Here is a 10657-nt window from a genome sequence, read left to right on the forward strand (position 1 = left end):
CACTCCATGTACCAGAACAATTTACTATATAACACTGAAATTTTCTTTTCTTCCAGATTCATTCTTTACCAGGTTGGTTAAAATCTCCCCTCTCCTGTACTAGAAGTATATCCTGTGTTTCTTATTAAATCTACAGGTTTACTACTTTTTCTTTTTGTTCCACCAGAACTCGGAGCACAAATCAGAGCTCTGCAATGAACCACGTGATCAAGGATGAAGCTCAACACAGTCGACATAATTCTACTTTTCAAGGTCAGCCTGATCCATGACAAGTTTTGTTGTTGTTGCTTTTTTTATTTACTGACAGATTTTAAACTCCAAGTCCAATTTATCTGTTTCTAGTTTGCTGATTTAGAAGATGATTCATACATAAGAATTTCATTTTTTAATCTATCATTGGCTTGTTTTTGTAGGTGATGCTTGTGTTTATGAATCAATCAAAGACCACGATGACACACAAAATGGTAAAGTAGATACAGTAGCATTGACATATGAAGACTATGTGATTATTTATGTTTAAACATGGAAGTTTTAGAAATATGCAGCACACAGATAAGAAGAAAAAGAAGTTGGACACTTGGTCCTTCCGGTGTAACACAGGGTCAGTTCAACTTTAAGACCAGTCTGTCCTACAACCACTGTGAATCTGTTTTATGAATCCATCTCATTCCTCCTGACTGATTGTTTTCTAGTTTTGCTTTTTGCTGGTGTTACTGTCACTACTGGTAGCATGAGATGGTACACCACCTGCAGTCCATTCAGGTAGACCAGCTCGTTCAGGGCGACACATTTAGCGCACTCTCAGGAAAGTGCTGTGACATACTAGGAGATGATCTGTAACACAAGCAGAGCTGAGCATCAGGGCCATAAGGGCTTTAACCAAGCAGCATGTGCATGTTTCTGGTCAACTATAAGAAACAGACTCCCTGTTTATAACCTGAGAGACTAACATCTTTAACTAATACCACAGCCCAGCAACGTGCCACTCAGGTGGACAGTAGCACAAAGGAAAACTAGAGAAAAATAAGTCAGGAGGGATAAGGAGAGAGCGATGACCTGTGGCCACCACCTGTACAAACACTTATTTTTTGGCAGTTGCCTTGTTGTTGCCTCTCCAGTGCACCTCTTGTCACTTTGATTTGCACCAAAGCAGCTAAAACGGATTCAGATGGGTTTACACTTCCTAAATAGACAAATTGTTGTTCTTGATGTTTATCTCACTCTGTGTTATGTCGGTTTGGTAGATTTTGGTATAGTTCAATAAAATTCCTTTTTTTTTTTTTACCTCTGTACTATCTAGCATGTAGGTATGTAGATATGTAATAAACATTATTATTATATTAGTGTGAGTGTATTATTTTCACCTATAAGCATTGCATGTAATTAATTTCAACCCTGTTCTTATCAGAAATAAGAGAATAGAAGAAACATGTGAGGAGGCTGTTGATTAGACCAGATTATTGTTTTCAAAGGACATAAATGGTATGAGCTACATTCCCTCACTGGAATTTAGGTTCTGACAGAGATGGAGGAAAAGTGAAGAGTGATCCTTAAGGTTTGGATTTGAGCTTAGTGAAAGGGTCGTGCTGAGCAGGGATGAAGGGGGGTTGAGCTGATGTGAAACTGAATTGAGGGCTAACAGGTTTTCATAGAAATGTTTTTAAACATGACAGAAACATCTCATCTTTAATAGACCTTCAATAGGTTTAGATGATCAGTGTGGTGTCGACTGACAGAGATATGAATGTAATGAAAAATTAACACACTTCACCCTTTTTTTTTTATCTTGATCATCTGTCCATCCTCTTTCAGATGGCAGTGTGTTGTATGCACAGGTCTCCCACGATAGAGCTAAAACCAAGAAAGACAACGGTGAGTGAAGTAATAAGATTTTTTTTCTTTTTTCTTGTTTTTTATGCATCAAGCAATCCTCATTGACTACACTATTATTTCATCATTTTAAGAGGGTAGTGATGATATTGGTTACATAAATACATAAATTTCCCTCACTGGATTATAGAGTCACTGACTTTAATGACCAGGGGTGGAGGAGGGTTGAACTGAAGCTTTTTATCCTGATCATCTGTCCATCTTCTTTTAGATGACAGCCTGTTGTATGCACAGGTCAATTACAATAATGCGAAACCGAAGAGACACAAAGGTAAGTAAAGTAATCAAATAAGTACCTAATTTCATGCTTGCTTTGAGTTTTAATTATTTTTACACAAGAAGAAAAAGTTGTAAAAATAAATCAAGTTGTCACTTTGAACAAAGAGGCGCTTGCAATGACATTTGACAAATCATTTCTTTGCAGGGAAACCAGCTCCTGCAGCAGCTGATGAAACAGTTTATTCTGAAGTTAAATCACAAACAGCTCTGGGTAACTGTGCAGAAATAAAATAGCTTACATGTTGTGATTTGTTGCTGTAACGATGAACTCAAGTACTCAAGTTTTTAGGGAGTAAATTTAGTTCCAAATCACCTTTAATGACTGAATTATGCTGCATCATTTCTTTCAGATTAATAACAAGATCTGCAAAACCAACTGGATCAGTGACAAAACTGAGTTTCATTTGAATTTAAGAGAGCTTTAGAGAAATTGAGATTATGCACTGTTTTATAAGATAAAGTAAAATAAGTAAAATCTTTCATCATAATAGCCCAAGTGATAATCTGGCTTTGAGACCAGGATGCTTCGCACACATGAACACTCACTGAACTGCAAGTGTTGTTACATGTTCACTGCTAAATAAATAAAATAAATAATAAATAAATAAATAAATACAAATACAAATAAACAACATCTTGAAATCAAAATAATCAACCTACAGGGGGCTGAATTTTGATACACATCAAAGTGAAAAAAAAAATGATGCAGACCATTTTGTTGAAATTTCATTGCACCGACTCAAAATTATACTGAGTAGTCAGTTTGTCTTCCATGGACTTGTATGCTTTCCTGACAATTTTGGAGCATACTCCACAAGAGATGATGGTGTCCTGAGGATCTCCTCCCAGATCTGGACAAGGGCATCTGAGCTCCTGGACAGTCTGAGCTGCAGCATGGCAGCTTTAGATGGAGAGGAGCATAATGTCCCAGTTGGATTTTGGTCAGGCGAGTGTGGGAACCAGTCAGTGGTATCAATTCCTTAATCCTCCAGGAACTGCCTGCATACTCTCGCCACATGAAGCTCGGCATTGTCATACCAGGAGAAACCCAGGACCCACAGGCACCAGCGTAGGATCTGACAATGGGTGACAAACTCTTGAGACTGTGCTAGCAAACCTGACAATTGCACGCATTGAACTGGCAACCTAGAGAAGCTAGACTGCCTGTACAACCTCTGTAGCATCCAGGGATTGTCTCATCTCATCCTACCAGTAACGATGATCACTCTAGCCAAAAGTAAAACTAGTGAAAAAGACAGAAAATATGAGAAAGGAAAAAATGTCAGTAACCTCTAGTTGTAAAATGATTCCTGATTTGGGATGCACCTTTTGTTAACTGCATGTTTTGCTACTTCACAGAGCAGAGATGTGTAAGTGGTGTGATGCTTTACTTGAATTAAAAGTAATTCTTTAATTTTTTTTTGAGCAGTGCATATTTACAGATGTTTTCTGTGTCTTGTCTAAAATCATTTGATATGTATGATAAGCATACACATGTTTACATGTTTATTTTCTCCTGGATGAATTAAGCATCACTTGACATATTTCTATAAAATTGTTTTTCTTCTTTTAACAGTTTTAGGAAAAGATCAACTTTTTGTTCTTTTTATTTTAGGTAAGCTGCCTGCAGAGGCAGTTTTATTTTCTGTCAGTGTCAAACTTAGTTCTTCCTCTCAGCTGTTACCAGGTGCTTGTTGTTTATTGCAGGGTGTTTAACTTACAAAATCAAGGCATATTAAGGTGACTGTTATTGTGAATTGTTGTTAAATAAACAAAACTGATTTAAATTGACTCAAATGCTTGTGTTCTAAACCAGCAAAGGAAGTAAAGTGGTATCAGATCATACATATCTTAGGGTGGGGATATTCATAAACCCCACAACTGTACATGGAAAGAAAAGGACAGAAATTATAACTTTATGTACAGTCTGACTATAGGATTTACTCTGTTAAAAATAGGAGCCTATATACCTCTGATATCAATTTTCAGAGGTAACCAACAAATAATTGTATTTTTGATCAGAAGGTTGGTGGTTTGATCTCTGCCTCCCCCAATCTGCATGCTAAATATCCGAGGGTAAGATACTAATCCCAAGTTGCAAGTCCCACAGTCTTGCAACTATTGATACCTTAATGTTGATCAAGGTACTTGTTCTTTAGACGCACTCAGTGATACAGTATTTATTTATTTATTTATTTGTTTATTTGTTCAGTTTCAGAAAAAATACATTATCTGGTATTTTCCTGTAAATATAAAAAGATTGTCTCATTCTTGGATTTAAAACAAGGAGCAGGATTGTCAAAGCGTTTAGACAGCAGATATGATGAATCAAAGGTAATATATAAAAACACTAATAATTGCGGTACATCAATCTAAAATCATAATAATAAATGAAGTTTTGACTTTCTTCTCAGCTTACAAATAAACACCCAATAAGTTAGTCTCACCTCTAACTGAAGTAGAGGCGTGACTTCTGTTTTCAATCATTTTCATGTAAAAGCCCTTTATTATTTTATCATTTCTTATTTGGCTTCTCTGTGAAATCCTGTTCTGTTTGTGCAACCACAAAATGCTCAGTGTGAGTCTTCTACTCATTCATCCATTTTCTGTGGGTCAGAATTTCCCAGTTCTTGGGTCACAGAGGGGCTAGAACCTCTCCCACGTGCCATCTTTCAAGATGCAACACCGCACCTTTTCTTAACTTTTTTTAGACTAGGCTTTCAAACTTTATTTCACCTTCCTCTAGTTTCTCTACTTATACCTCTTAGATATAGCGATACAAGATACTTGAAATGTGCAATTCACTTGTATTTTTATTTTTTATTCCTATTTATTCTATTTATCCCCTTCGTATATTTTATTTATATATGTCTCTGTATTTATATATGTGTGTGTGTGTGTGTGTGTGTATATATATATATATATATATATATATATATATATATATATAATATTCTGTAACTCTGTAACTTCTGTCGGTGCTGTGCTTTTGGAAATAGAATTTCCCAGAGGAACCCACCCGAGGGATTAATAAAGTTTTATCTTATCTTATCTTATCTTATCTTATAAGTTCAGGACATGGTGTACCCTGATCTGGTCAACAGTCTATCACAGGGACAACAGAGAAAGAAGGAGACACCTCTTACTGTTGTTCTCTGACATGAAGACCTTGTCTTCTGTGTAGTTCCATGGTAACATAGTTCTGCCAGAAACCAAACAGTCTCCCTGTCACGGTCCCTGAATTTCTCTCACGATGGCCTTTGGCCTCTTTCTCTCTCTCTCCTGTTGGTGCTTGTCTGTGTTTGTTCGTGGAGGTGTGTTACCTTTGTACAGAGGTAGCTCCGCTCATTGTCTCTGCCTCCTCACTGGCTGCTAACCTGTAGAAGATCAGCTGATCATACTGATGTACAGCTCGTTGCTCATCAAGCTGACTATTTCAGACTGACAGAAGCAGACACTCAGTTGTTGCCATATTATTGTGTGAGTGAGGTACGTGCTCATCCTCTGTCTTGCATGATTTTCTGTTTCTCTTTACGTTGAATTAATCAGTCTGTCTGTGCAAATCTCTCTGTGTGTATCGAGCCCTGTGAGATTAAAACAACAGTGTGTATTTACTCTTGGAACACCGCCTCTCCCAAATCTTTAATGCATTCACCTGCTGCTTTGCCTCTGTTTTATTGACTTAGCTATAAATAACCCTGTTACATATTCCCCAGTGCTCTGTGAGTGGGTTTATCATTCTGCTTTTCCCCTTTTTTTCCGTATTTAGCAAAGTGAAAATAAAATAAAATAAACAATAAAAGGTGAATCAAATGGACCATTACGGCAAGGCTGAGATGGTCCATTTGGTAAAGTAAATCCGTTGGGCATCTTTCTTCGCCTTTAGGCAATAATTCTGATGGCAAAAGAGCCAAACGGGACAGGCAAAAAATAAATAAATAAATAAATCATGAATTAACTTACATTTTTTGGAAAGCTGGGTTCAAAAAGTAACACATCCTTCATTGATCTATCAGTCTGGAAAGGGTTACAAAGCCATTTTTAAGGCTGGGAAAAAAATGGGAAAAATTTAGAAACTTGGAAGAGTGGCAAACCGTCCTAGAAGTGGGCGGCCTACCAAAATTACTCCAAGAGCGCATCAATCCCTCACTTAGGAGGCAACAAAAGACGACTGAACAGCATCCAAAGAACTGTAGATCTCACTTTCCTAAGTTAAGTTCAGAGTTCATGATTCAACAATAAGAAAGGGACTAGCAAAGAACACAAAATGTCTCATAATTATCAGAAAGGAGAAGAAAAAAAATAAAAAATAAAGGAGTTTGGATTTGTGGGACACTTTACATTCATAAAGCTCAGCTTAAAATTTAAAGGGAGGTATTTTTACTTATAGATTTAACTCTTGCATGAAAAAGTGCAGGATTACCAACAGCTGCTGTGTTTGGTAATGATTTTGTGTGCTGGTGATTAGTGTGCACCAGCAGTTTATGACTGCGATGTACCAGTGGTGGCCTACTGGATGATCATATCGATGACAGGAGGGAAATAACAGTCTATTGTCTGGTTTGCTAATATTTTTTTTTATCTCTGCAGTTATACCTCTATGTCAGTTTGAACCCATCTAATATATGTGTTTTGTAGACTTCAAATGTTACCTTAATGACCCAACAACAAATGTGTGTAAGGGTAGTTTTTTTTTTTTTTTTTTGGTGATAAAGCTCCTATCAAACAAAGCAAGCAGACAAGTAGGAGGCAAAGATGAGACACTTGTGTGATGCTAGTAATGGTTTATGAAAAAGTCAATTTAACACATCAGCATACAGTGCATTCAGCCTTGTTATGGTATATAAGCATTTAATTTGCCTTATGGTAGACACTGTGAATAATGGCTGATTTAGATTTCTCTGCTGAATCTTCATAAAGGCTATGATGTCACCTACATAAGTTGCCAGCAGTTATGGTTGTGTGTGGTACATTATGTGTTCCTGTCCTGGTGTTTTATATGTGGCGCCAACCATAATGGAAACAAACAAAATGCCAGAATTGTTATTTTTCCTTCTTTTTTTTGTTTTGTTAATTGAAATCCTGGGATTAAACTGTTTGCTTGTTTTTTAAAGTTTGCTTTTCCAAAGAAAAACATGTGCTCTCCCAGTTTTTCCACTTGTTTGTATATTACCCTTGTACTGTGTACCTGTTTGATAGATTTTCCAAGTAACCCCACCTTGCTGAGTTGTAATTTCTGTGTAAAAAGGAAGTAAGAGAGGGAAGAAGTAAAAAAAAAACCTATTGTTTCCTTCACAGGTCTTTGGTATCTGCTGTGCTGCTGCTTCACTCTCTCTCTTTACAGAAAGTTGTAGAAGTTTTCAGACGTGTCACTGCTGGATGTGAGGATGGGAGCCACTTTGCTCTGTGAGCTGGGCCTATTCTGTGAGTACATCACTGACTCCTATTGTTTGATTCATACTGATCCATAAACATGTTTTAGTAAGAAGAACAGAGCATCAGTCATTTGTACCATTTCAGGTCATGTGATCAGAGGACTCTCATGTTTTATTTATTTCATATTTGAGTGTCTTTAGTTTGATAATGTCTGAAGTTTCTGTCTTTATTGTAGTGCTCTGTACACTCCTCAGTGGGGATTCTTTCCAGCTACTCTATACAGGGAGTGCAGAATTATTAGGCAAATGAGTATTTTGTCCACATCATCCTCTTCATGCATGTTGTCTTACTCCAAGCTGTATAGGCTCGAAAGCCTACTACCAATTAAGCATATTGGGTGATGTGCATCTCTGTAATGAGAAGGGGTGTGGTCTAATGACATCAACACCCTATATCAGGTGTGCATAATTATTAGGCAACTTCCTTTCCTTTGGCAAAATGGGTCAAAAGAAGGACTTGACAGGCTCAGAAAAGTCAAAAATAGTGAGATATCTTGCAGAGGGATGCAGCAGTCTCAAAATTGCAAAGCTTCTGAAGCGTGATCATCGAACAATCAAGCGTTTCATTCAAAATAGTCAACAGGGTCGCAAGAAGCGTGTGGAAAAACCAAGGCACAAAATAACTGCCCATGAACTGAGAAAAGTCAAGCGTGCAGCTGCCAAGATGCCACTTGCCACCAGTTTGGCCATATTTCAGAGCTGCAACATCACTGGAGTGCCCAAAAGCACAAGGTGTGCAATACTCAGAGACATGGCCAAGGTAAGAAAGGCTGAAAGACGACCACCACTGAACAAGACACACAAGCTGAAACGTCAAGACTGGGCCAAGAAATATCTCAAGACTGGTTTTTCTAAGGTTTTATGGACTGATGAAATGAGAGTGAGTCTTGATGGGCCAGATGGATGGGCCCGTGGCTGGATTGGTAAAGGGCAGAGAGCTCCAGTCCGACTCAGACGCCAGCAAGGTGGAGGTGGAGTACTGGTTTGGACTGGTATCATCAAAGATGAGCTTGTGGGGCCTTTTCGGGTTGAGGATGGAGTCAAGCTCAACTCCCAGTCCTACTGCCAGTTCCTGGAAGACACCTTCTTCAAGCAGTGGTACAGGAAGAAGTCTGCATCCTTCAAGAAAAACATGATTTTCATGCAGGACAATGCTCCATCACACGCGTCCAAGTACTCCACAGCGTGGCTGGCAAGAAAGGGTATAAAAGAAGAAAAACTAATGACATGGCCTCCTTGTTCACCTGATCTGAACCCCATTGAGAACCTGTGGTCCATCATCAAATGGGAGATTACAAGGAGGGAAAACAGTACACCTCTCTGAACAGTGTCTGGGAGGCTGTGGTTGCTGCTGCACGCAATGTTGATGGTGAACAGATCAAAACACTGACAGAATCCATGGATGGCAGGCTTTTGAGTGTCCTTGCAAAGAAAGGTGGCTATATTGGTCGCTGATTTGTTTTTGTTTTGTTTTTGAAGGTCAGAAATGTATATTTGTGAATGTGGAGATGTTATATTGGTTTCACTGGTAAAAATAAATAATTGAAATGGGTATATATTTGTTTTTTGTTAAGTTGCCTAATAATTATGCACAGTAATAGTCACCTGCACACACAGATATCCCCCTAAAATAGCTAAAACTAAAAACAAACTAAAAACTACTTCCACAAACATTCAGCTTTGATATTAATGAGTTTTTTGGGTTCATTGAGAACATGGTTGTTGTTCAATAATAAAATTATTCCTCAAAAATACAACTTGCCTAATAATTCTGCACTCCCTGTATACTTCCCACAGTCAAGAGAGTTAGTGGGAATAGGTTAATTGGCAAATGTAAATTGTAGGTACATACGCAGGTACGCTTGTAGGTACATGTGAATGGGTAACAGACCTGCCTAGAATGTGGTCCAATACCTTGTGACCCTGAATTGGATCAGCAGAAGAGATGAAAACAAAAATGTAAAGATAAATAATTATATTTGGAGCTTTAGTGAGAATATTCAGGGCTGAAGCCACACAAAAAAAATAAAGTATATCATATTCACGCTGTAACATGTTGTCATTATGTGAAAAGGTCTTTCCAGTTGATAAACCCCGTCCTGTCCTCACTGTGTCTGCATCATGGCTGAGTCCTGGAGCCTCAGTAACTCTGAACTGTGAGGTTGAACATCCGTCTGCAGGATGGAGCTTCTACTGGTATAAAGCTGTTCCTGATCTATCAGAGAAATCCTCCAGTTATGAGCTGCTACCTGATGGCAGTGGGACTGCACAGGACTCCTACATCATTCATGGACAGACACACACAGCAGGATATGTGTGCAGAGCTGGAAGAGGAGACCCAGAGTATCTCACTGATCACAGTCAACCAAAGTTTGTCTGGTCTGCAGGTCAGCTTGTTTATTCATCCTGTCATTTCAATGAGCTGGTGTTATGTGATTACTTTGATTCAACAATATCTCTTTTTCACTCAGATGCACCCCTTTAAAAACTTATTCATATGAAAAGGCAAAACAATCTTTTCATTTCTGACTGTGATCCAGCTAATCTGAGTTTACTTGTTTCTTTTTCTTAACCTTTTCCCTTTTCACTTACAGTGATAGCACAAAAGACTAAAGGTATAAACAACAATCAGAATCAGAAAGACTTTATTTATCCCCGAGGGGCAATCAAGATACAACAGAGCAGCATGACATTGAAAATGAGTACAGAGCATAAGCAGGTAATAACAGAGAGATAAAAAAAATACACAGAATATACAGTATATACACAGTTTTAAGATTGCACAGTTTTATCCTTTAAGTGACTTAAAGGGGAATAAATAACTGTAAGTGAGTAAAAGTGTCAGTAGTATAAAAAGAGTGTAGAGTAGTTTATGTTTATGGGTGTGGGAAATGTTCTTATCGAGTTAAAAAGCAGAGTGGCTTTGGGGACAAGGGTGGCTCTCCTCCTCTCAGTCCTGCAGGAAATGCAGCAGAGGCGTCGCCCAGAGGGGAGCCATTGAAATGCGGGGTGAAGAATGTGGGAGGGGTCATTGATGATTTTGGCTGCCTGTC

The 10657-nt window shown here is 38.2% G+C and overlaps 1 protein-coding gene across 1 annotated transcript in view; it reads left to right on the forward strand.

The window, feature by feature from the left end:
• Positions 1-3956, forward strand: part of LOC309703079 (Fc receptor-like protein 5) — a 77565-nt gene extending 73609 nt beyond the window's left edge. The window contains exons 11-16 of the mRNA XM_082527783.1: positions 57-72; positions 167-252; positions 414-464; positions 1813-1872; positions 2102-2161; positions 2315-3956. Of these exons, the coding sequence (XP_082383909.1) occupies positions 57-72; positions 167-252; positions 414-464; positions 1813-1872; positions 2102-2161; positions 2315-2403 (362 nt within the window). The 3' untranslated portion in view covers positions 2404-3956. The remainder of the gene's footprint in view (positions 1-56; positions 73-166; positions 253-413; positions 465-1812; positions 1873-2101; positions 2162-2314) is intronic.
• Positions 3957-10657: the final 6701 nt, after the last annotated feature.

Source organism: Aulonocara stuartgranti, assembly GCF_965226115.1.
Source record: "Aulonocara stuartgranti genome assembly, chromosome: 3".
NCBI classification, from domain to species: domain Eukaryota; kingdom Metazoa; phylum Chordata; class Actinopteri; order Cichliformes; family Cichlidae; genus Aulonocara; species Aulonocara stuartgranti.